The sequence below is a fragment of the Mesocricetus auratus genome, unplaced genomic scaffold (genome assembly GCF_017639785.1).
Source record: "Mesocricetus auratus isolate SY011 unplaced genomic scaffold, BCM_Maur_2.0 Super-Scaffold_100014, whole genome shotgun sequence".
Lineage (NCBI taxonomy): Eukaryota > Metazoa > Chordata > Mammalia > Rodentia > Cricetidae > Mesocricetus > Mesocricetus auratus.
The window spans coordinates 24161388-24188335 of record NW_024429197.1 but is presented as its reverse complement, the minus strand read 5'-3'; the positions used below and the strand labels follow the sequence as shown (position 1 = coordinate 24188335).

The following is a 26948-nucleotide window of genomic DNA, read 5'->3' as shown; positions in this document are numbered from 1 at the left end:
TACAGAAAGTTGTGCAGTTACTGGGTTAATTTTGGAGGGAAGGGTGGGGGACAAGGTTGATAGTGATAGAGGACTAGGCTAGTTAATACAGGAGTAGCATTTGGAGGATTTCAGTGTGACCTAGAACTGGCACCGTTACTGTTTTTTTTTTTTTTTGTGAAAGATTTTTGGAAAGTTTACAGGAATTTGGTTAAGATCACTATAAATCAAACTATATCGATTCCCTTTCTCTTCCCTTCAATGCTAAAAGACACCCACATCCCAGTCCCCAAAGAAAGTACCCTATAGAAGAAGACCCCTTCCCTTCCCCATTTCCTATTAGTTTGTCCTATTTACAGCTTCTCCAAGTGGGAGGGACTAGGCCACTTTTTAGCAGGACTCAGTTAGATTTTCCCTCTGTCTTCAGCTTCAATCAGCCTGCATTTTTTTTTCCTGTACAAACAGGCGAAGATGCTGATGCTATTCTAAACTGGGAAATGAAATGCAAAACCGACGTTAATGTAACATTATGGTTGAGATTAAATGCGTCAAAATCAGGAAATTCAAAGTTATGCTTCCCCCAGCAACTATAACTCAGCCTCATCTGGCGTGTGTAGTATTTTGTGTGAGTGTGGATGGTGTTATATGTTAAGACATTAAAGTTAACACCATAAGCAGAGCACAAAATGCTTGAGGGGGCTGAGTTATGACGACCATGTGAGCTGTAAGTGTTCTTGCGCAGGCTCCTGACTTCTAGAATAATTTTTTTCCTGCCCATCAGACCAATTACTGCCTTTCTTTTCAGTTCTAGCTCTGCTTTAACACATTTCCTTTCCAGGGTCACTGTGAATGAATTCTACTATTGGTGGCCAGTAATTGTAGGGAGAATGGGGTGGTCCACTAGACCCTTTTGTCCTTGTGTCATTGCTTCCATAAAAGTGGCACACACACACCCCACCCTGTCAGGCTGTTGTTTCCTTGTGGTCCCCTGTAGGGATGGGCCTCTTCCTGACTCCCTGTGGCTCCTCACTAGTGCTCCCTGAACAGGAACAAGCTTCACTGTCTGTAATTCCATGTGAAAGCCAAGGGTTCCTTTTACTTGGAGCAGACGTAGCCGTGCAGAAGTGAAGTACACTCAGGGAGGAAGCAGTGCTGCGTGGTGTGCTGTCTTGTGTGTTTGGCGTAGCAGAGACAAGATCGAAGATGGCTTATTTGTTCTATTCAGATTGCTTCTCTACCTTCCCCAGGGGTTATACCTTTAAGCTGCCATGATGTGGAGTTGCCTGGGGGTGGGGCCAGGAATTTTCCTTGGGGAGCACTGGGTCATTGGTAACAAAATCACCACATAATTTAGTGCAAATCAGGAAACATCCCCCCTAGCCTCTTATTATCCCGGTGGTCTCCCCAGGGCTGAGACAGCTGTTGGAATGCAGGTTGTTAGGCACTGGGCTAAGTTTGATGGTAGGAAAGAGCTCCAAAGAATAGGAGCATTGATACATGGTGAATGAAATCAGAGTCTGTAAATAACAGTGACAGTGAGCCGACTCTTAGAGTTGGATGTGACAAATCCAACTAAGTTAGCAAAGGAATGGGGAGGAACTCATTTTAACCACCTTGGACACAATGAAAAAGCCTCTTTTCGCTCTTTGGATAGCAACTGCTGGAATAAGAACTAGTCCCTACCCTCAAGGAGCTCAGAGTCAAGGAGAGTGGGTGTATGTATGACCACCAATCGGCAGTACAGGAAAGTATGGTGTAGTGGGGGGCAACGGATGAGAGCCATCTGTACACTCATACAATATGCAGGAGGAGCAGACAGGCTTCATGTTATGAGAAATTTAGGAGACCCAAAGGGCCATGGAGACCTGAGGCCTCACAACTGTTAGAGCAGGTATTTAAAACAAACAATATAACCATAAAGGTTTAACAGAGGAAAATTGGGTGGATTGGCTTAGTTGGGGGGTGGGTGTGGGTCTGGATTTTAGGCTCATTTGTCAGAATGTTAGAAATGAGTGAGAACAGGTGACAAATTTGAGTCCAGTGAATAGTTGACTGTTGAGTTAGTTGGATTATTTCTATTAGTTACATATTATTTCTTATATTCAAGTTAGAAGATCCTATTGGGATGCTTGTACGTGAGATATATGAAGTGTAGATGAGATTTAGGAATATGAACCTGTAAGGTCTGGACACAAAGGATGAGGATCAAAGTAGGAAAAAATAGTTTTTGTTGGATGTGACAAAATCAACTAAGTCAGCAAAGGAATGGTGGTGAGGTGGTAGGAGCTTAGGCTGAGGCTCTGAGGCATTGTTGGGAGACCAGCTGGTATGTCAGCTGTCACTGAAGTCATTGAATGCTGTATCTCAAGGGAAAGGCAGTCTTGGGAGGCTGACAAGACATCTTCTCACTTAAAGTTCTGGGAATTTGGATTTGGATCTGCAAGGATACACCTTAAATAGACCATGGAGGTTTAGGCACTTCAGACAGAAAAGTGGCTGCTTGGTTAACATTAGGAGGATGTAAAAGAAGGATGAATGAAGAGGCAGGGGAGCCAGGGTGACTAGAAGACTGGCAAGCACAAGGAGAAAGGGGGGGGGTCGAGAGTGTTAGCCAGGGGAAAGTTCAGAGTGAGTGTATAGGCTTTTCATCCCCTGCTCTACCCTGTCGTGTTTTTCTTCTCCCCTGTATTGATTACATTTCTTCTACAGACTCATCTCAGTGGTTTGACATTAGGAAGCTGATACAAGGAGATGCTTTCTCCATCACTGTGTCTTGTTGGGAAAAAGGATTCTGCATCATTTTGATTAAGATGCCATTGGGATGATTATTTTTTATCCTCTTGTCCTGGGTGTTCACAATACTAAAAAGCCCCCACAGCATTACATTTACGTGATGAGTTCCGAGCTTCAGCTGTAAAATTGAGCCATAGCCTAAAAGCTATGACAAGAGTGTTCCTAGATTGACATTAGTGCTTCCCCTCCCCCAAGGCTGGCAGCCTAAGCAAAATGGAGACTAGGCACTGAGAGAATCAGAAAGGAGTCTCTGGAGGGAGAGACAAATATCACAGAATCTTTGATAGTGAAGAAGAGGTACCTTGGAATAGTCTGCTGTTTGTGTTCAGTCCCCAAATGATATAGTTGGTCAATGGGAGGTATGCAGATTTCTGGTTAGCAGAACAGCACTGGTACATGGGTGGCTCTGCTTTTCTTCTGGGGGCTGTGGTCAGAGTCTAGACCTGGGGAGCCGTTCCAGCCATGCACTCATTTGAGGGCTAAGCTGTGGCAGAGACTTTTATTTGGAAATGCCCGTATTGCTACAACAGGTAAAGAGTCTATAGTGTAAGCTGAGCATAGTAGCATAGAACTTTAATCCCAGCACTCAGGAGGCAGAGCCAGGTGGATCTTTATGAGTTCAAGGCCAGCCTGGTCTAGAGCTTCCAGGAAAGCTAGATCTATATAGTGAGACCATATCTAAAAAAAAATGAAATAAAATAAAAACAAAAGGTCCATAGTGCAGTGTGCATAGGGAGGTTGAAAGCAAAGTTAGTAAGTAAATCAGAAATGAAGTTTCAATGCATTGTTGAATGAAAGGTCAAAACAGAATGAGCAACTACAGTCCATGGGAACAAAAGAAAGATGTTCCCAGGGTCTAAAAGTAGACTTGGAGAAACCTGTTAAGTATGTTATTTAATGGAGAGAGGTTATGTGTTATAGCCCTTAGGTGTGCTGGGTAAGACACAAACCTGAGAACCATGCTCTTGCATAGCTTCTAGCTCCTTTGGACTCAGTGCTCAGTGATTTGGTAAGGAGCAGTGTATTCAGTCTTAACTGTCAGAAGTGGAGTTAAAGAGCCATATCAAGGGAAACATACAGGACAACAGCTATAGATAAGTTCATTTGAAGTAAAGTAGGTAGCTCTCCCTCTGAGATATATTTGAGGTACTGTTTGTCATTGAACTAGAAGAGGTAGCTAGTAATACCTGGCAAGAAAGCTGGGAATCCTGCTCCCCGAAATCGCTATAACACTTAGAGCTCTGACTTGAGCTCATCCTCCTTAGTTCAGGAACAAATTTTGTTTATTCCTAGGTACTTCTCTGAGTACCGGCAACATCGAAAGGGCAACTGGTCAACTGAAAGGGATTGATAGTCTAGAGGCAGGCAAGGGTCTTGTGGAATCACATGTACCATTTGGGCAATGTCTTTCACTGGCAAATGGTGTAACTAGTGGTCTGAGAGCCAGCAGCATCCCCATCTCTTGTGGGCTTGTTAGAAATGGCATGTCAGGCTACACCAGAGCTAAGTAGAGTCCTCAGTTTGACAGATCTTCAGACAATTCCTTGTGAGAAGTACCACTGTAGGCTTGACTAAAGGTTTTCAAACTTGATTGAGGGTCAGAATCAGTTGAGTGGCTGCATAAAGCCAGGATTACTGGCATTAACACCAAAGCTTGGGGCTCACAAAGTCTATGGTGAAAGCTAGAAATTTGCTTTGTTTTTGTAAATCAGTGGTTTTGAACCTGTGGGTCGAAACCCCTTGAGCAGGGGTGGGTCAAACGACCCTTTCACTGGGGTCACCTAAGACCATCAAAAAATACAGATGTTTACATTATTGTTCATAACAGTAGTAAAATTACAGTATGAAGCAGCAATGAAAATAATTTTATGGGCTGGAGAGATGACTCAGAGGTTGAGAGCACTGGTTGCTCTTCCAGAGGTCCTGAGTTCAATTCCCAGCAACCACATGATTCTCTCACAACCATCAGTAATGAGATCTGATGCCCTCTTCTGGCCTGCAAGAATACATGCAGACAGAACACTGTATACATAATAAATAAGTAAGTAAATAAGAAAATAATTTTATGGTTGGGGGTCCCCACAACATGAGGAACTGTATTAAAGGATCCCAGCATTAGGAAGGTTGAGAACCACTGCTCTGAATCATTTTGTTTCCCTTAAAGAAATAACAGAATAAAACACTAGTCTAACTAAACAAGATGGAGAGCAAAACAAGACTGAGAACAGCATTCTGCTGTGACTAACAAAACTGACTTTTTTATTTTAGTTTTTTGAGACAGGGTTTCTCTGTATTGTTTTGGAGGTTGTCCTAGAACTTGCTCTGTAGACCAGGCTGGCCTCGAATTCACAGAGATCCACCTGCCTCTGCCTCCTGAGTGCTGGGATTAAAGGCGTGCGCCACCACTGAGTGGCATAAAAACTGACTCCTTACAAGGCACAGTGAAATACTCTTGGTGGTTTTTTAGTTTGTTTTTAGTGCTGGGGCTTGAACACAGGGCTCCAGCTAGATGAGTGTTCTGCCACTGAACTGTATTGCTAGCCCAGAAATCTAGCCCAGAAATGCTGTCTGAGGTACTAGGGAGTATTCCTGCCAGTTTAAGGAGACGAATCATCATCAGCCATCTAGGGAGAAAGGATTCGGGCATGGTGGGCAAGATGTCAGTCTACATACTGCCTACTAGGTGTCTAAGCTTTTAGGTATGTTGTGCTAGAACAACTGTCACCCTGTCACTTGTGAACAGAGAGCAGGGAACCCATGAGCTACTCCTTAGGGATGAGGTCTTCTAGGCAGACGTCAGTGGTACCTGGGGCTGTGAATGGGATTACTGAGCCAAGTAGCCTGAGTGGGCCTGGTTCTGCCTCAGTTGCCTGTTGCCCTTCATTTCTTCACCCCCAGTTATTGAGTCTTTGGGCAGTTTATGATTGACTGGAAAAAGCGGTCTTGGTGTAAGCAAATTCTAATATATGTTGTAATTCTGAGCAAGTTACATGACTTTCCCCCTGTTTATCAGACTAACTGAACAGGATTTGACTGCATGTGTCCAAGTCCCAAAATGAAGACTCTGGGCAGTGGAATAAAGAGAGCTGAGGTAGAGGCTATTTTTCCCGAACTGGAATGGTAAGTGGAGATTGACACCATGGTCTATTTCCATGACAAACATAAAACTACCTCCAAGGAACTCTTCCCTTACATAACCCAAGGTTTGTTTTTATTAATTGTATGACAGACATATATATGTATGTATGTAGCTTCAAAGAAATGTTTAGGCCGGGCGTTGGTGGCGCACACCTTTAATCCCAGCACTCGGGAATCAGAGGCAGGCCTGGTCTTCAGAGCAAGTTCCAGGACAGCCTCCAAAACAATGCAGAGAAACTGTCTCAAAAAACCAAAAAATAAAAGAAATATGTTTAGGTTGTTTGTTGCCCTAACGGTTAGCTTCACAAGGCCCTGATACTAGAAGTTACTCGGAATGTGTAAAAATACTCAAACTGAGGCTGTTTCTGAGTTGTGTGCGTATGTAGAGAGACACAGGTGTGTGTACTCCAGGGTGAGGATGTGGTTTTTAACACCTTTGATCTCCTTTACTTACTGGTGCTATGGGTTCATTTTTGTTTTTTGGTTTCAGATTTTAGGAAAGGTAAATTATAACTCATTCTGTACCCCCACTCCTTAAAGGATAGCAGTTTCTACTTTGAGCCTTGTTTCTACATTTTAATGGCTTTTTTGGGGGGATCTGTGAAGGGGGACATGTAGGTGAAAAATCAGCCTTTTAAAGCTCTGGGTTTTTTTCCCCCTTCCCCTTCCTTGTCTGAAACTTCGAGGATCAGCTCTCATCTGTCAAAGTGTAAATCAGCAATTAAAACCCAAACAGCCAAATGCCAAAGATGACCCGAAGCACAAAGCAACTGACAAACAAGTCCGGACAAATCGACGGGTAATTTATAAGCTTTGCCCTAAAATCTAATTATTTGGCAATTCGAATTTGCAGCCAGCCAGGGCTCGGCAATAAATTTAACCCGCCATAAATTATTTAGGAGCAGGCTGTGGTGTAAATCAAAACCACTAGTGTTTGTTTAAGAAATAAGCTCCTTGTGTATAAATGCCCCCCCCCAAACTGTTAAGCAATTTGTGTCCAGTGCAGCCATCGCTCTGCCCAGCCCTCTTCCCCTTTTCCCAATGACCACGAGGCTTGATTTTTTTTTTTTTCTCTTAAGAAAGGGCTGGTTACCTTTATATCAGAATTCTTTCAGATCTAAGCATTTGGCTAAGCCCCACATTTGCCATTTGTGGTTAGATCGCCTTTGGGTTTTTATCAGACCTTCAGTACAGGAGATAGAAGGAAGGGATAGATTACTTTTACTGTTTCTAAATTGAGGACATGAACATTTGTTCTTCTTAGATTAATTTGGACAAGGCATGAAAATGATCTTCTCAGTCCCTATTTCAGATGGGACCATAAGAACATCAGCTCAGGCAGAGAGGAATCTGTGCTTTTGGAATGGCTGGACTGCTACTGTGTTAACCTTGCCACCAATTCCAGCAGTCAGCTGAGCCCTTTCTGCTTAATGTCTTTTGTTGTTGCCTTACTGTCTTCCAGTATAACCTACTCTACAGATAATTTAGCTGAAGGTAGTTTTCATACCCTAAAAACAAAACCTACAAATTTATTTCCTGTAATCTTCAATAGTGATTGTGAATTTCCACTTGAAACATATTACAGTTTTGTTCTTAGTTTATTAAGGGCACACTGGGGTTCTTAGTTGATCAGTTTTAAATCAAACGGTCTTAAAACCTACATTCCAGCTTACTTATGTAGGTAAAAGCAAATGCATATTTGCTTGGTGCTTCCTTTTTGTTTTTCCTCCCTTTGGGGGGAAAATAGCAGCAAGTGTTTTACTGAGATAGTAAATAAATGCAGCAGCTTTTGCACATCTAAATTCTGAGCTTTTTGTCCTTAGTTGCCAATTATGATCAGTTTCCAGCCACTATCAGCAGACCAGCTGCATTATCTTACTCTGCCCTCAGACAGCTGAATGGTGTAGGTACTTTTGAACGGTGTAGGATAACTACCTGTTCAGTTTTGGCACTGATAGTCCTATGTTCTAGAAACCACTGGTCCCAGGCAAACTAGACAGTTTGGGCAAATCTGGGGTTAAGTGGTTGGTATCAGTTGAGGAAGGAAACCATTTAGAGATGTAAGAATAGATGAATCCAGTAGACATTGCTTTGGAGTGCTGTGTCTGGGCTTGGTCGTGGCCCACTACCTATATTGTCACCTTAGGAAGATCACCTCCCAGATCCTGTAGAAAATTCCAGAAAGCAGCGTGTTTTCTGCTTGAAAGATACTGGCTCTGCATGCAACTAAAGTTGAGAGAGGGAAGACCAAGTGCCAGGACCAGAGTCAGGAGCCAGAGATGCTGACTGAAGGCTCAGGCTCCTTCCTTTCCTGAACTCCGTCTGGTACCATCTATTTGGCTACAGCATAGAGGAGGCTCTTTAGGAACATTTCTCTAGGACTTACATCTGGGCAGCCACATATGCTGCTCAACCAGCCCTACTTGTCTCTTTTCTTCCTTCCCTTTTGGAAGTCCCAGCTCCATCCCTTAGTAGCAGCATAGTTTCCTGTGATCATAACATCTCTGGGCTTTAACTTATAAAATAGCAACAGTAATGATTTCTACCTACTAAGTTGTCTAGAGACTTGAGATCATTTCTGTTAGCACTTAACAGAGTATTTTACCATAGAGGAAACAAGAAGTGGAGGAACAGGATAATTCCATTCTCCACATGACAAAGAGTATTGGAGACCATCTCCTTTGTGCCTTTCCCCAGCCTTGAGCATGCTAGAGAGAGGTCCACATTTCACTGATGTGCCTGTGCTTGGACTCTGCTAAATAGTAGGTGCTTAGCAGTATTGATTTAGGATCTGACGATGGTGCTGATGGCATGACCTATCTCCCGGGATTAGTAAGCATAAAATAAGAAAATGAGTGGAAAGGAAAGAAGCCTAACACTTGGTATGTCCCTCTACTGTCCCTTGTTTGCTCAGGTGTCTTTTTTTCTACTTACTAACTAGCAAGCACTTCTCCAAGGCACAAATTACTTATCTCTTAAGTCCTACTCTATCTTACATAGTTCCCCCTAGTAGATTAATTGAATGTGAGTGGCATAGGAAAACAAAGGAATTATGGAGCTATTCTTAGGGGCCAGAAAGAGGGCTTATAAATACAGACTGGATCTTCCTTCCTCTAGGGCAGAAGCACTCATCTGTCCCTGAGAGTAAAATAAACAACTCTCTTCTTTCTGAGGGAATAATGAAACTGGGCAAAGGAAAAGGAAGAGGGGCAGGGATAATGTTGTCATTATCTAAGAGCAGCTAGAGCTAGAAGCTAGACTTGGGCATGTCTTTCCTTGGGTTGGAATTGACGCCATCTGCCTGTAGTATCGGAGTGGGGTGTTTGACCATTATCAGTCAAGGAAATGTTTGGTATGGTTTAGGCACACCTGCTGCATAGCTGTGCCAGCTTGGTGAGCCCATGACTGAACTGTTTGGGCTGGTGCTGTGGGTGTGGGCTTTGACAGTATGGGAAGGAAAGAAGTATCTAAGTGGTCTTTCTGCTCTGATCTCTCAGAGGGTCTTCTTTTGTGCGAGTGTATCTGGGTATGTATATGTAAGTACAGGTGTCCTGATGGGTCAGAGCAGTCAGTCATAGGTGGCCATGAGCCACCTGCCATGAATGCTGGGAACTGAGTTCAGGTATGTGCTCCTAAAAACTGAGTCATCTCTCTAGCTCCATTTAAAACATAAAAAAAAAAAAAAGATTCTTGAAAGAGTCTTCTGTCATGAACTCCTCTTTGCATTTCAGTGGTTCACAAGAATAGGTCATGTACAGTCACGCTGTCATAGCTCCTAATGCTGCTGAGGAAAGACTCCGGAGTAGCCATGTTGTGTATCTGCTCTTGTGAATCCCCTTGAGTTTTGAGGAATAAGTCTGGCTAATGGGCTGATCTCATGTGTCTGAGCTGTTTGCTTTCTTTCTTTGTTTTCTTCTTTTCCCTCATGGAACTGAGACAGGTCTCAGGAGTATGTCACTGAATCTGGTCACTAGCTCCATGTCCCTATGAGTGAAGGAACCAGCAACAGGAGAGTTTGAATGCCAAGCTTTGGTGGGAGGCTTGGCTGCATTTTCAGAGCCTGCTGAGAAAGCTGACTGAGTTCTGGTCAGAGCAAGACCTGAAGCGTATTCTGTTTTATAATACTAATGAAATTCCAGATCTGTAATAGCATTTCAGATATCTAAAACAAACCGCGTGCTTGTAAAAAAGTAGAAAGAGATCAACTTTAAGCCATACATTCTTGGTAATAGAGGTTTTTTCCCCCTATTTATGTTTGATAGATATTTTTGTTTCCAGAGGAATGTCAACTCCTAATTTCATAATGTATCACAGGCTTAAGAAAATTGAATTTAATAAAAGCCAAAGATGAATGGCATCCTTAAAGGTCCCAACACTTGTCTTTATTAGCAGGACAAACTGCAGGTCTCCAAACACTGTTTCTTTCCAAATGAAAGTTTAAATGAAAAGTACGGTTGTGTCACGGGTTAAATCTCATTCTGGGCCTAGCTAACATTGTTAGTGAGGAGCTGGCTCTCTCTGTTTCCTTAGACACTAGGGCAGCCAAACTCAACAGGCAGTGGAGCTTTCTTCTGGGGGAAATACTTCTACTTAGTAGTAGAAGAATTTACTACAAATTCAGAGGTCACAGTGGGCCTGACTTGTGAGCCACAGCTCAGAGCTGACTCTTGGGAATCATGGATATGTGAATTTTTAGGAACAGCAATGGGTATGGTGTAAGGGCATGTGCTCAACTTAGTTTCCAGGGCAAAACTCCTCTCTGCTTGACCTTTTTAGTGTTTTGTGGGAACAAAGGCCTAGCATTTCACTCCACTGAGAGTGTCTGTCACCTGACCTAAGCAGAAGTCTGGGCTTTCTTGCCCTTGCTTTGCAGCCATTTAGCCCTTCCTGTGTCTGGTAATACGTTTCTTCATCTCTGGGGATCTGCCCAGGGGGACCAGGAGAACTCCCATCAGCTTCCCCATCTTTGGGCATCAGCCTAGGGCAGTGGTTCACAACCTGTAGGTAGTGATCCCTTGTGGTCAAATGACCCTTTCACAGGGGTCACCTAAGACCATTGGAAAACACAGATATTTACATTATGATTTGTAACAGTAACAGAATTACAGTTATGAAATGATTGAGAGTCACTACAACATGAGGGACTGTATTAAAGGGTCAAAGCATTAGGAAGGAAGGTTGAGAACCAATACTTAGGCGGACCAAGCAGTCAGAGCCTTTAAATTTCTCTGATGTGAAATCTAACTTCCTTGATTTGTTTTTCAGCCTTACTGTTATACTTTGAATTGAAATAAATGTTTGAAAATAAAATAAGTTCAGCCAGGCAGTGGTGGCAGATGCCTTTGACCTTAGTACTTAGGAGGCAGAGGCAGGTGGATATGAATTCCATGCCAGCCTGGTCTACAGAGTGAGTTCCAAGACAGCCCAGGCTATACCGAAGTACATAATATTAGTGGATGTATTTCTCAAGGATGGCAGTTGTAGCCCTTGGGACATGAAGGCAATTGACAACTTTCTGTTTTCCCACCTACTGATCCCTGATTGGGGTCAGTAGTCAGCAGTGGTGATCTCTATATTGCTTCTTTGGGCTGTTTCTGCAGAGAACTAGTTTGCCTTGGTTTTGATGGTGCCAGAAGGATCTTCTCTGGAATGAGGGTTCTGGGGTAGGTATGCTCCTGGAGCTGATTGTTGGGGCCCTTGTGTGGGCAAAACTCCCCTTTTGTGTCTGCAGTGGAGGCTTTTTTCACATGCTAATTTTACTTCCGAAGATTTTGCTTTTATTTATTTTTTTATTATTTCCTATTTGTCTCTTCCAGATGTTTTCAGGGCAGTTTTTTGTGTGTGTGGGTGTTGTAAACTAATTCCATTCATGTTTTAAAAATTTATGAAAGCGCTAATAAAAATGTCAAAGTGGTAAAAATGTTAGCTTTTCCTCTGCTTTGATTAAATTTTGCAAACTGTTTTTGAATATTAAAAAGCAATATATTTTTTTATTCTCTCCCCTTGGTTTCCCTCTTCTTTCTGGTGTGCGTGCTCTCTCTTGCCCTCTCCCCCTCTGGTGCATCCCTCCCTTTCCAGGAACGATGTATGAGGCGTGCTGCACAGCCAGCGTTCTGCAAGCCTGTTTGCACACCAGGACCTTGGTGCTGTGCATCTCTATTAAATAACGGAGACAAATTAATCTTAGAGACACCAAACAAATTGTCACTCCTCCTCCTTCTCTTCCATTACCTTCCAGGAGACTGGGAAGGGCTTGCTAAGCGGTTGGGTGGGTAGGGCAGGCAAAGGGGAGTGTGAAGAGCTTGAAGGAAAGGTGGGAGGCATTTGCCCCTATTAACTTGTGTTCTGTTTTCTCCTTCTCTCTGATATCCCTTTTGGCTTTATTTGGGGGGTTTGTTTGTTATCTTTTTTTTCTTTCTCACAAAAACCTAATGAACACCCCCCCCCACACACACACATACACTGGCAATGTTTAAGCTTCATACAAGGAAATCTGTGCCTGTGCTGGTGGCTGCTTGCTTACCTAGAGATCCAGACCTTTCAGTACAGCATCCCTAAGAGAGGGAAGGCTTTCTTTCTCTTAGAGGCTCAAATGATGGCCACTGTGAGGGAAACTGGTAGGTAGATTGCACTGCTGTCTTCCTTCCTAAAAACTATGGGGAGGCTTGTTGACATTCGCCCCTTCTAGACTTGGGTTTGGGCTGCAGGAGGAATGAAACATTCTTTCATGGCCTGGCATAGTTATTTGAAGTGGTTGATCACAAGAATGACTTACCTTCTCTTCTGTCTCTTTGGCATTCTAGGAAATCATTGAGTTCCCCATCCTGAAGTTAAATGGCCGCACCATGGAAATCGAGTCTACCTTTCACATGTATGTCCAGCCTGTAGTCCACCCACAGCTTACCCCCTTCTGTACAGAGGTAAGGGCTGCTGGGAGAGGAGCTTTGGGATTGTTGGTTCATGCAGGCCACTTAGGGAAAGCTAGATCTGATCAGTGGTTAAGGCAAGAGCCTAGCAATGACTTCTTATTCTGTGACTGCTTGAGTACCTGTCCCCAGGGACAGCAGTGATACTGCTTGCCCCAGATTTCCCAACATTTCTCTTTCCTTCTTGTCCCCAAAATTTCTGGCAACTGGACACTTGGAGTCAGTCTATGAATAGTATAGGACTCCTTAGGTTCTTTGCAGTTCCATTTCCGATAGGGCCTTTTGGGAAGAAGTGAGGGTTTCAGTCACTTGGAAGGAATTGTAATGTTCATGCTTTCTTAGCTTCCTAAGATGTTGATGTTGCTCTGCAAAGTAAAGCACGGCTCTCCCGCCAAGGACAGAGAAGACAGGCTGGTCAAAGCTCAAGTGTCTTTATCTAGGCTCACACTGTACTTGGCTACCGTGTCTGCAGATTAGCAGATCCCATTTTACAGACTGCAAAAATATAGCTGAGATTTTGATGATTGCTTGAGGTTTAGAAGTGCCCTCAGCAGAGGGGAGGAGCTCCTGGGAGGGTTGACTCCACGGATGGTTTGGAGAAGCTTCCTGGAGCAGCTCTGTCTATAATGTGCCAGAGTCCCTGGTCAGGCATGCATGGGAGCAGAAGTGATGGAAAAATGTTAATTTGGAGCTGAGATGTATTGAGCCTTTGTGCCTTCATATAAAGACCTACTTTCTATGCATAAGTGAAATAGGGGAAAGAGGTTCCTGAGGGATTTTTGTAGTGGAAGAGGCTGGGGAACAGCCTCTTAGATGCAGTGGGTGGATCAGTGGGCCCTGAGAGCTCCTGAGCTCATAGCCAGTATTTGCCACCTGGCCCAGGTAGGCCTTTTATGAGATGTACCTGTCTGTTCAGGTGTCCATTCTCCTATGAAGCTGTTCCTCATTTTCCCCCTCTCCCCTGGAAATTGCCTCTCCCACTAGGGTGAGTGGCTAATTTGCCTTTGCTCCCTTTTAGAAAGTCACCATTCAACAGTGGAAGGTTACACTAGCTAGCCACCACCTAAGACATCTAAATGGCCTGGAAGCTATGTCATGCCCTCTTCCCATCCAGATACTAACCAGGCCAACCTGGTTAGCTTAACTTTGGGAACAAAAGATATGGGGGCATTTAGGCTGGTATGGAGTTGTGAGGCCACACTACCTGGTGTGAACCAGAGGCCCAGATCTTGGGAGTGGTTGCTGCCTGTTCAGGAACGACAGAATGCTGCTGGGCCCAGCCTTTGACAAGGATAGGTGCTCCAGAATGTGGGGATGGGAGGCACCCAGAGAGTATCCTCTGGCACAGTTTCTGCTGCAGCTCTGTGAGACTATAAGGAAAGCATGTTTTTTTCTTGGCAGTTTTACCCAAGAACATTCACAATTGGAGGGTGGTGGGAGTGATGTTGGGATCTTGGAGGTGCAGCTGTTCTGAAGATAAAGATGTGGTTGTGAGAACTCAGTGCTCTCCAGACTCCCAGCTCCTGCTGTGTCCCACCTGCTGCAGTGTGCCCTACACTTTCTTGCGCTTTGTGGCTGCTTATGGTTGTGTCCTTCCTTGGTGCACAGCCTGGGTTGTGCTTACTCCAAAATCACATCGATCAGACAGCTTCTATTTTGATTATTTATCTGTTTTGCTATTCAATAATGAGTACCTAGAGTGCAGATCCATTTCTGTCCCATTATGAGGGTTAGTACCATACATGCTCATAAACAAGGGGCTTTTGCCAAGGTGGTGTCTGCATCTCCTCCAAAGCTGCTATACTGTTGATTTGGCTTTTTTAAAAAACAAAACATAGATTATCTGTGTTTGGGAGGGAATGCACACATGCTTTGGCGCAATTTGGACAGAGGACAGCTCATGAGAGTCAGTTTCTGCTTTCACTGTGCCTCCCAGGAATTGAATTCAGGACCTCAGGTTTGGTGGCAAATGGCCTTACTGGATGAGCTGTCTTGGTGGCCTCTGGCTTGTCCTTTTGAGTGAGTAAAGTCTCTGGAAAAACCTCACATTACCTCAGTGTTGCCCTGACCCCATACCAGCTGTGACTAGGTCTTGAAGTGAAGTATAGGTACAGGGTGAGGCCTCATCTACCTTGATGGCAGCCACTTTTGAGATAGCAGTGGGTGGAGTTAACCTACCCAGAAACTCTCATTAATAAATGTGGGAGCAGTGGTGTCATACCTCTAGATTGGACCCAAGCAGCTTTTCTAGCAGACCTTATTTCTCAAATGCACAAGAAGTTCTTAAGAACCCTAGTATGGTAAGGTGCAGAGGCATGTGCCTATAATCTCAGCACTCTTTAATCAGAAACAGGAGGACGAGGAGTTCACTGCCAGTGTGGACTACATGAGACTGTTGTAGACAAACAAATAGGTATGCGTGATGACTCATGCCTATATTCCTTGTACCTAGGAGGCTGAGACCGGAGGCTGGGAGTTGGAGACCAGCCTGGATTAACCTAGTGAGTTTAAAGCTGTGATACCAAGGGCTGGGGCTAGGTAATGTGATCTTGTCTCAAAAAACACGCAAACAAGTCCTCTAACCTGTATATGTGCATGTATCTGTGAGCACACACTTGTATAGTGCTGGGCCACAGAGAGAAGGCTTTGTCCTGAGCAGGTCTGTAGTTCCACAGATGTCATGCTGCTTTGTGAGGAGGGTCTCAGCCTTCTGAGGTACTGCCACAGTCATTGACACTCATCCTGAACATGGCTCTAGTGGAGGTGGGTGGGTGCTTCTCTCCTGTGGCCTCTGGAATCTGTCTGTTTGTGAGCTTGTGCTCCAGCAGCTAAGCTGCTGCAGTCCCTGGCCATGTACAGTCTTTTGTTGTTGCTGTCATGAAATAAAATAACAGAAATACCCATTTTGCTAAATGCCAGTAAAGGGCTTTGTCTTGCACCTGTACTTATAAAGGGTGAGATTTATTGGTCTCTTTGTGTGAAGAGAAAGAGTGGGTCTGCTTATCAGATTGCACACCAGAGACAAGTGCTTATGTCATCAACACACTGTCTTGGTGTCGGAATACGATTGTGTTGGAGATAAACTGAAGAGAGAACGCCTGGCTGCTGACATGCTGTTGGCACTGAGTTTCCTGGGCTGCTTCCTGGAGTTGCTACTGTTTCCAATGAAACCAGCTCATCCCTGCACAAAGCCCTCATGTAGGTAGGGGGATTGGGAACCAGCAGTGTGAACAGTCAGGTCAAAAGTCCCCGTCTGTGGTTTCCATTTGGAGAAGTGGGAGTTAATCTGTAATTCCTCAATAAAAGGAGCCAGAGAACAAACATTAACTCTTCCTCCCATCTCTCCTACCTTAAGTGGTTAAGGCCTCAGTCCCGTTTAGCCTGTGAACCCTGGTTCTCAGCTTAACAAATACTTGGCTTTGCTCTAGTACCTTTCATTGTGAGGATATGAAAGCCTTTTGCAAATATATACTAATCTAAGTAGGCTTAAAACTGCAGCGTGAAGGATTTAAGTTAGGCCTAAGATAGAACTTCCCAGTTAATTTTATGCAGTTGTCTCTTTGTATATCAAATACAGGGACTTAGCTTTTCTCAGTTTTAGCCCTCTTCACCCAGTATACACTGGCAGAGCTGGTAAGAGGTGGCTCATTCTTTGGGTGATGAATCCATCCCTCCAAGAACTCTCTCAGTCCCCTAAGGGCTAGGAAGCTTCCCTTAGGAGACTGTGTCTCTGAGGTTGATTTCAGTCCCAAAGGAACTCGGTGGTAAGCCATACTGACTGGCCACCAGTCACCAGTGGAAATGCTTGCCGTCTAGGAAGCAAGGTGAGCACAGTTGATAGGGAGAAGTGGGCCTGTGTAGCCCCTGGCTTTCTCTTCTAGTGTCGTGCGTGCGTGTGTGCGTGCGTGCGTGTGTGTGTGTGTGTGTGTGTGCCTAAAATTTAAACCCAGGGTTTGAGTATACTAAGTGCTGTGCTAACAAACTACAGGTGTAGTGTGTTTCCTACCCACACCTGGCTTTCCCTGGGCCTAGGTTCTTGCTCTGTGCCTTTGTCTGCACTTGAAAGACTTTCTGAAGCCCTTCAGTGCTGAGCTTCTCAGAACTCCCCTGGGTGGAGCCAGAGAAGGTGGCCTGGCCTGGCCTTGCCCTACTACTCATACTAAATGCCGACTGGACTCGGAGTGACCCAGAAGTGAGAGTGACTGTGGACCTTTCCCATCACAGCCCTGACCCTAACCCATCCCTCCGCCCTGGAAGAATTTATTGGGAATGAGCAAGACTGGGGTGAGCAGCTGTAGTCCCTGGCTAGCTGGCTGTCTTCCGGGAGGTGGACCTGGAGTTGAGAATAAGAGTCTAAGTCTTGGTCCCTATGTACTGAACAGAAAATGCAGGGCAACTGTCTGCTCTGGGTGTGGTTCTGAGCTTGGGTAGGCTCCGGGTGCTAACCAGGCCGGGCATTGGAGGGCACTGTGGTGAAGAGGGCAAATTCCAAGAAGGTGGACTTTCATGTTCCTGTGCAGGCCCCTGCTGCTCTGGCACATAGTAGGTGCTAGGAGAATGAGCAGAGGAGTGCACTGTTCTTGGATTCAAACCTCCTTCCATGCAGGGCACATCGCCTCCCTGTGTGCTGGAGCAGTCTTTCCTCCTCTGTGACTCAGGCCCTCCCTCTGCTGGGCAGTTCTTTGGTCTCCCCAAGCCAGGAAAGGGTGTGGAGGTGCCAGCCGGGTGGGCATGCTGTGGGTTAAAGCCTTGCGAAACAACAGTGTAGTTAATCTTTCTAATTTATTTTCCTTTTAGACCATGGGAAGTCTGTAGGCAGCAGCTGTTACCCAATTAAAATACAGATTAATATAAAAACAGTTTCTGGAATATAAAATAGAGTGGCTGTGTCCTTACACTTCCTTAAAATACCACCTAATAATGACTTGATGAACTACAGAAACCCACCTAGAGGAACTCAGCATTCTTAAAATGAAAATTTCTTCCCTAAAAGGTGTGTATTACCATTCCATGTAAGTCACTGTGAGAAAATGATCTTCCCTCTTAGAGCCAGCACTTTCTGTGAGTTGGGTATTTGGTATTCATAAATGTAATTATAGTTTAATTGGAGTTTTAAACCCCTTCCCCCACTTCAACAAAAAAAGTTGTTTCCAAGCCAGCCCAACATACTACTCTTTGTGAGAATAGCCAGGGACATGATAGCATTGTGATTTCCAGCTAGTGTCTGGGACAGGCCCTCAGGCCTCAGATACTGATAAGAAGTCTGTGCCTACTCTGTGCTTGAGGGATATTTTTACTCTAGAAACAGCAAAGCCAAACCAGCTTGCTTAAAGCTCAGCCTGACCTTGGCATGGCCTATGCCTGTGAGTCAGTCCCTAGGCCAGGCCTTTTCGTCTCTGTCTCCCCATTGCTCATAGGTGGCCTTCCAGCGTGGCTAGGTGGTATTGAGGACCAAGGTGTGCAGATTTCTGAGGTGCTTCTTTCTCTGTGTTTGGGGAAGTGCTGGACTGACAGAGGCTCAGAGAAAGGGAAGATTCAAACCCAAGTGTGCCAGGCCCCACAGGAACTTTTGTGAAGCTGGGGTCTAATGTGCCTTATGACTAATTTGTGGGAATTTATTGAACCTGTTGAGTACAAAAGACATGTGTAAATTAAAAGAAAAAAATCCCCCAAATAAAAGTTTAAACAAGCATGGAGCCTGCCCTGTTATGAGCCTGTGTGCACAGGCCCATCTCAGGCTGGGCTGCTATTGGGGATTTTCATATAGTATCCTAGGACATGATTCCCAAGCTCCTGGCCTGGCTCTGAGCTTGAAGCAGTGAGGCCCCAGCCCTCACATTGGGAGGAGGAAGCGAGGGATCGGAATGGACTGTGTAGCATGAGTCCCTTGCACCTTGGTTTTCCACCCAAAGACTGTTTTTCTTTCCGTACAGCTCACTGGGATCATTCAAGCCATGGTGGATGGCCAGCCAAGGCTGCAGCAAGTGCTGGAGGTAGGTTGAATGACCTTTTATTCCTGACCTCTGACCTCTTCCTGCTGCCTTTCCTTCTCTCCCCTCCAGAGAATGTAGCCGTATAATTTGACTATGATTATGGCTTGATTAGAATAACATTTGCTGTCACATCAGTGACATGCTGTTGAGAGTATTGAACCATTGATCTGTCATCTCCAGCTGTTCCCGTCAGGGTTACTGACAAGATGTCCAAGTGCTGCCAGAAGTCAGGCAGAGCCCCCTCCTTGCCTGGCCTGTGGCCCTGTGCTAGCGGCCTGTGCTGGGTGGGCTGGGGCAGGGGAGCTGCTTTGCAGCCTTACGGGATTAGCCCCAGGGACTGGAGGTGTTTTTGTTTAGCTTTGGTGTTGGCTTCTTGTGGCATGTGAGCACTTCATTAACTCACCCAGAACTCCCATCGATGGCTTTTGTTTGTTGTCAGCTCCTCTAGGAGCTGCAGCCGGCTGCCTGCCCCACTGCAGCTTGCTGCAGGACGAGATGTGCCTGCCGGGTGCAGAGGCTGTACTGGGTAATGATTCCTAATCAGAATAATTACAACAATTGCCTATGTGAGGGAAATCAAATTAAAGACTTTAGAACTCTTGGCAGAGACCACACTTCTTGGATATTCTCCTCAGGGAACTGGGAAAGGTTAAGGCGCTGCTTCCTATGCACCAGTTTGGGGGAGTAAGGAAGGGGCTGTGGTTGGTCTCAGCCTCCCTCCCCTCTACCCCTCTAGCCTCAGGGTTTTCTAAGAAAAAAGGTTCTTTCCCAGTCCTGCTCTGTAGAGGAGTCAGATGTGGATTTTGTTGAGTGCTTTACTTGTTTGTAAGACTCATAAGTTGAAAGGTTAGACCTTACAAGTGTTCAAGAAGAATAGCAAGGCACATTGACATACGAGGTAGACCACGAAGAAGTGGAGTTGTGGCATCAAAAGGGAGACATCTCCCCTTAGCCATGAATCCTGTCTCCTGGGGGAGCATTATGGCCTGAACATCCTGGACCCATCTGGATAGATGGAGCAGGTCTGAGAGGCAGGCTCAGCTTACTTTGGTGACAGTGGGTACTCTCTATCCATGGAGTGTAGAGGTCCGAATATGTCAGCTCAGTTTTAGCTATGGTGAGAGCACTTGAAGTAGATAACAGAAGGTAAGATGAGGTAACTTGTATTTGCCTCCCTGCACCACTGCCCTTTTGAGAGGTAGTCCATTGCTAGAATCGAGGGAGCCCCTCAGTATGGTTGCTCTTTGCCAACAGCATTCCCCAACCAGCCTTGCTGTAAGGGGTAATAGACACATTCCTCAGGAATGTCTTGCTGTAAGGGATAATAGACACATTCCTCAGGAATGTCTTGCTGTAAGGGATAATAGACATATTCCTCAGGAATGTCTTGCTGGGGTCCTGGCAGAATGTTATGGGTCCGCTCCAAACTGGGCTCACTCAAGTAATGGTTTGAGTTGAGGGGAGGTGTGGTGTTCAGAAGATGCCTTCCTGGAGTAGAGTGCTTATGATGTTCTGAATGTCATCCACTCCGGGACTTTGTAGATGAGGAAGGAAGATTTCTAGCATCAATCTGAGTAGAGTTTCTGGAGAATAAGGGTACTATATCATTCCTGTTAGTCCTGAGTCAGTTACAGAATTAAAATGTGAATTTCTTGTCCCAAACAAAGCAGCCAGCAAGCTGCTTACCTGACTCACTACCCTGCCAGGGAGAACAGGGGAGGTCAGTCCTGAGTGTCTGGGCAGACTCACTGTGAAAGATGCCCACTAGGTTTCTGCCACATGGTGGAGTGTAAATGCCTCTTGGGGCAGAGATGGTTATGCTGGCCGAGTCCTTCTGACAGTCCTGACCTGTCCTCCTTGCTTCCCACTCTGAGTGGGGTGTTAGCATCCTACCATATGGGACACTTACTGAAGTGTTTAAAGTCGACAGGCTAACACAAAGTTTTAAGGATTTAGGAAGCTCTGGGTATTGTATCTCTTCTCTTGAATGAAGTCTGTCTTTTTTTAGGTGACCTTGGGTAAAGATGTGATGGTGTGTGTCTGCACATGTGTGTACATCTGTATAGGGGATTAAGCCAGAGAGCTGAGGGAGTCTTTCAGCTGTGGAATACCCATCCCCACTGCTTAGTAGGTTCCTAGACTGGGAAAGATTCTTAGCATAGATACAGACTATGAGGAGGGTTTAGAGACTGGTCTACACAGTGTATACCAGGGAACAGCTCTCACACTCTGGGTACTGGCTTCCCATGGAACTTGAGTGAGTTTGTAGTCCTCTTCCAGGTGCCTCCAGCATCTCAGAAGTGCCAGGGGAGCTAGCTACACCTGCTAGATGGGGCATTCCTCGTTGGAGCCCACATGTGCTCTCCATTATTGATGGGCATACAGCCCCCCTGAAGTCTGGTCTAACTGGACTTGCATCCTTTTCTGCACTGTGGGTTTTGCTGTCACTAAACTTCCATCTGTTAATGTTCTCAGTCATCAAGTATCTGTTATTTTGAAACAGGGTCTGCTATATAGCTCAGACTGGTTTTGAACTGTCTGTGTAGCTCAAACTGCCTCAAACTTGTGATCATCAACACTGCAGCTTCCAAACCACTGGGATTTCAGATGTGTGCCATCATGCCTGGCAACACATTTGTATGGAATTAAACCCAGGACTGGGTTTGGGATTAGGACAGTGTATGAAGCAGAACAAACACACACAACCTCTCTCTCCTCCCTGGCATTCTTACAGTCTGCTAGAGAAGACAGACTTTAACTGACAGTCACTCCTTATACACAGTTGTTATACCATGCCCAGACCATTGCCCGGAGTATTCTTTCCTCTTGGTCCTGTGGCAGTCCGGTCACTTTTCCATTCTCTTCTCTCAGCCTCCTGTCTATTGTAGGAGAGGCATTTGACATATTGTCACATTTAATTCTCAGAACAACCCAGTAAGATTGTCATCTTGCCCTGTTTTATAGATGAAGGAAACTGAGGCTCAGTGATGTTAAATGACTTTTAAATGACTTCCAGTCAGCAACATAGCCAGGATAAGGAAGAGCCCAGGGTTGGAACCTAGATGTGTGACACTTGCAATTCTGTGTTTCTAACTACTATATGATAGAGACTTAAAGCATAATCCTCCTGTGCAAGTGGAAGCCATGATCTGATTGGCTACACTCCCTCTCTGTGCCTGGGATCTTGTGAAAAATAGGCAATGCTTCATGAATTCTTTATGATAATTCTCTTGTTATATACAAATGTTCGTGTTTGTACTCCAGTGTGAGTGCAAACAGTAAAACCAGCTGGAGGCATGGAGAGAAGGACTTAGGTGTTCTTAGGAATGCTTTCTTTTCCTGACTAGCACTTGAGCTCAGTTCTCAAAATACTCTGCTGAATTTGAACCCTTGGCTAAGAAAAGGAGGAATGCAAAAATAGAGCCTGTTTCTAGGCTTTCAGCAAGTAGAGCAGGCAGTACTGACTGCTGGGAGGGTCTCCAGCCCATCAGTGGGACCTCCTTTGAAAGGAAAGGGGCTCCTCCTTCACTTGATGAACAACTAAGTTCACAAACATAGTAAGTACTTACTGTCAGTGTGAAATAGCATGATTGTGAACAAGGCTATAGTTAAAGTCCTGCTTGTGGCTTCTCTCTACTCTCTTAGAGCCCAGGATAGCCTGTGTTTGTGCTGGGCTATGCGTTTGTGTGACAGTCAAGTCAGAGAAGGGTGTTTGGACTATCAGTTGGGATCATGGGTAGGCTGTTACACATTGAAGAGTAGAGGGGCTCCCTCTCCCACCACACACAGACTTGTGGTGTCCTTCAAGAGCCTCTGTAGTCCAGAGCCATGCCAGGGCTGAGAGCGCATCGAAGCTCCCCTGGGTGAGCCTACCCTTCCTCCTGCTCTGGTTACAAGAGGCTTATCTGAGTGTCACTGTTGGGCTCTTCACAGGCTCAGAAAAAGGACAATCTCATTTGTTCTTGTGTACTTTCCAGAGGGTCGATGAGTGGATGGCGAAGGAAGGCCTCTTAGATCCAAACGTCAAGTCAATTTTTGTCACCTGCGGAGACTGGGACTTGAAAGTCATGTGAGTATGCAGAGGGCGTCTTTGCTGCAGGGCTTGGCATCTAGGGGACCAGGCATGCCTTTTAGGGCTTAAATGTTGAAGCCTGCTGGGCAGCAGGGGTCCCTGGGCCATTGAGACCACTAAGTTAGAGGAAGGCTGGGAGCTATGGCTTCTTGGCATCTCTGGAACAGGGCAGGGACAAGTTAGGGGTCCTGCTAGGACTGCTGTTTGTCCTGCCTTTGATAGTTCTTGCTGCTCACAATAGCCCTTCTAATTGTTGGCCTGCATATTAATGACCCAGAAGGAGAGCATTAGGAGAGCATTTTGGGGGGAGGGGATATATTTGGTTTATCAAGACAGGGCTTCTCTGTGTAACAGCCCTGGCTATCCTGGAACTCACTTTGTGGCTGACCTCAAACTCAAAGAGATCCACCTGCCTCTGCCTTCCAAGTATTTGGATTAAAGGTGTGTGCTGCCAATACCAGCTGTTTTTCATTTTTTGAGAAAAAAAAACCTTTTAAATAGAATACATGGTATTTAGTATTTAGAGTACTCTGAAATAAGAATTCGTTCATCAATCCTGTGAAGTAGCTACTGTTCTTATTTCTGTCTTATAGCTAAAGAAATTAAGGCACAGAGAGGTTAAGTAACTTTTCTAGGACCACACAGCCAGGATTCAGACCCTGCAGTTGGCTCCAGGGTCCTTTCTCTTAACTGTTTCTATGCTGCCCTATTATCTGCATTGTGTGAGACCTTGGATATCCAGTTGGGAGCCTGGTGGTCTGATGTGAGTGGACTGCTTCTGGGAAGCTGCCCAAGTGGCCCTCCTCTCTCCTCCTTTGTCCCCACTGCCTCTTCTCCTTTGTCTTCTGATCCTGTCCTGTCTGCTTGTGGAAGACAAGACAGGCTCCTTTGCTGGGTTGACACTTGTGCTTCTTGTCAGTCCTCATGGACACCTGGCTTCAGACAGCCCCTGGGGAACCAAAGAGGGTGGGGGCACTGTTTGCTGAGGATGGATAGGATCAATACCACTGTGTTCTTTGTGACTGAAGCAGCAGCAGGCATCCTACCTCCCTCCCTCCTTCCCTTCTCCTCCCTCTCTCTCTGGGGAGGGGGTGGGGGTGTCAGAAGGAGTGAGGTATAGTGACTGCAGTGGCTATTCCTACAAAACAGGTAATGAATTCTTACTAGAGCCCTTGTGTGCTTTAGACCCTGGTCATTGGGGTGAGCTTAGGCCCCCATGTGGGTGTCACACCTGCTGTTGGACCTTAGATTTGTAGAGCACATAGGCGCTCAGCACTCGATGCTCCACCCTTTGGCTATACACACACACTAGTTGCACACTTCTAGGTTTATTCCATACGACAGGCAGATTATGTGGGCTGGGTCTAGAAGTCTGGAAGCAGATGTGAATTAGAGGCAACTAACTCAGGCTGGCCTTGAACTCACTACATATGATGACCACTGATCCTCCTGTCTCCACAAAACCTGGAACTTGTCATGCTGGCTACTGAACCCAGAGCTTTGTGCATGCAAGACAACTGAGCTACACCCCAGCCTAGGAAAGTTGTTGTCATTTGTATATCCTATGTAGCTTTGAAGCCTAGAGAGACTTAGTGTGGGGCTCTGCAGCCCAGGAGAAATCATTCAGATGGGGCAGGCTCAGACTGATACCCCAGATTCTGGGGTTCATGTGGCCCAAATGTAAGATGCTTTGACCACATCCGAGGGCCCAGTTCCTCCAGGTATCCTCTCCAGGCAGTGTTTTCTTCCCTGGCATCTTCATCCTCCCAGTGCTGGTGCTTCTGAATGTGCCGCTGTCACTTGTGAATGGTTTGTACAAGCATGCATGCAGAGAACTTGATGTACATGGGACTAGAGACCATGTTGCCGGGCCTCCTCAGTTTGGAGCTTCCCCATGAGATGGAGAGACAGTTTCAGCGGGTGCTGTCTGTCTGTCTTTGGTCTGGCGTCTTCTGGCCTACAGCACCAGCCTAGCCTTTGGGCCCTGTGCTGCACTGCCATTCTGTGTCATAATGAGAAATGATGTCTGGATTGGATTGCGGAATCCAAGTGCATATGTCATTTGGTCCTAATCACCGTCTCTGGTAGGAGGTGATGTCTCCCTTTTATAAACACAGCAAACAAATAACACAGAACACTTGGGGCCTCACAGAGGTAAAGACTCCACCAAACCGAAAGGACTTCTAAGACTTCATGGTTTGCACTTGAGTTTGGGGAGGGAGTCAGGGCTCTGGAGAGGGGTGTGCCAGAGGCAGCAGCTTCTGGGTAGCAGGGTGGGGGAGGAGGACCTGTGACTGCCTTTTAGAAGCAGGACTCTGCATAACTGCTGGGAAAGTTCTTAATTAAATGTGTAACAAAATAAAAGCAGCCAGAGAGAAAAGGTAAGCAGTACTGCGTGACTGTGCACTGCTTATTGGTGTTCTGGAGTCTTGGTAGGGGCTGTCAGGTGGCTCTCAGCAGAGCCTCCCTGTACTGTGTGTGTGCCTGGCAAAGGCTGCTGCTGAGCCTGACAAGGCTGTGTGAAATTGACACTCATAACTTGTTAGTATGTGGTTGACTTGGTATTTTGACATCCATTTCCAGATTTAACTAAGTCTGAGGAATTCAGCCAATGTTTTCATTTCACACTCTTGTTTCGGGAAGCCACAGCTCCTTCTCCTTGCTGTTGTTACTTCAGCCCTCAAAGCTGCTTCGATCTCTCTTGTTGGGAAAAGGCCTGATTAGTGCAGCACTGAGAAATGGGAACTGAAGTGGCAGTAGAAATCCCACCGGAGCAAAGAGATCTGCTCTCGTCCTGACAAAACTGTTTTGTGTCCATCTTTCTTCAGAGCTGGATGAGCTGATCTGGATTTGTAGGGCTTGAGGCTGTAGCCACGGGTGCTGTTACGGTGAGTTTAGCTAGTGGGTGTGGATTTCATTTTCTTCCATGCTTTTTATAGAAAATATACTTGATAGGGTTTAGTTTAATTCCCCACCCCTCCCCAACCGACCTCTCCTCATTTTACTTGTCCCTTGAAGCTCCCCAAGGGGTTTCTTGTTCCTTTGCTTAGCCAGTTGTGGGGTGGGTGTCCAACCTTGGAGTGGTAGGCTGGTAGGGTTTGTGGATAGTGAGGAGTGAGACCTGTACAGGCAACCATTTGAAGAACTTGAGTTCTAAGCCTGTGGCCTGAAGCTCCAGGCTTACCAGCTGAACAGCATGTGTTTGAGAAGTAGACCAGAGGCTTCCTAGGTGGGCTTTTGATCTGAGAAGAGGGGAAGATGAGGAAGGCAAGACTGGAGGCAAAGCTGGCGGGAGGGAGGCACAGGCCTCATGGATCAAGCATTATCCTGAGTTCAGGAGGGGCTGGAGCCTCCTTGAGTTGGTTCAGGGAACCTTCATGGAGGCTCAGCTCACTTTTAGTACAGGAAGCTCTCCCGCTACATATAAATGCAGGGCTGGCATTGATTGGTCTTCGTTTCTCTCCATGACTTCTGGGATGTCTGTGCTATGCCCTGTGCCTAGACTCTGCAGAGATGGACCTAGAGCACCTGAGGTTTATGAAAGTCTGCAGAGTGGAGGGACTTTGCTCACCGTATCCTGCTCACTGCTGGTGTAGAGCGTGTGCACTGGGCTGTAGTAAAGTTGAAGAGCAAGACTGCTGGTACCTGGAGTGAAGTGACTCGGTGATAGACACATGTACCTGGAGAGCACTGTGGGCTGGAAGTTCTCCTGAGGGTGCTACCTGCGGGTCAGGCTGAATCCTCTAGGCTCATTCAGAGAGCTAATTGTGTCATCTTGACATAACTGTCTTAACTTTGTATCTTCTGATTCTTTGACTCCTCCTTAGTCACTTTTGTAGTTTACTCTTTCCCCAGTTTTTTCTAAGTGTTAGTATTTTTGTTCTTGAGACAGGGTCTCTCTTTGTAGTCCTGGCTGTCCTGGAACTTGCTATGTAGACCAGTTTGGTCTTGAACTCACAGACAACTGCCTGCTTCTGCGATGAGCTTCCCCTCCCCACAGTTCTGGGATTAAAGGTATGCTCCACCAGTGTTAGTGTTGGTGTTTCT

At 45.7% G+C, this 26948-nt stretch overlaps 1 protein-coding gene across 7 annotated transcripts in view; it reads left to right on the top strand.

The window, feature by feature from the left end:
• Eri3 (ERI1 exoribonuclease family member 3) overlaps positions 1–26948 on the top strand; it is a 125139-nt gene that overhangs the window by 18320 nt on the left and 79871 nt on the right. For 6 of the 7 annotated variants that reach the window (XM_013123425.3, XM_013123424.3, XM_013123423.3 and 3 more), the window contains 3 exons: positions 12714–12830; positions 18770–18829; positions 22807–22898. In XM_013123425.3, coding sequence (XP_012978879.1) covers positions 12714–12830; positions 18770–18829; positions 22807–22898 — 269 coding nt within the window. Of the gene's footprint in view, positions 1–6594; positions 6710–12713; positions 12831–18769; positions 18830–22806; positions 22899–26948 lie in introns of those variants that run through there. The other variant, XM_013123427.3, reaches the window with a different exon arrangement.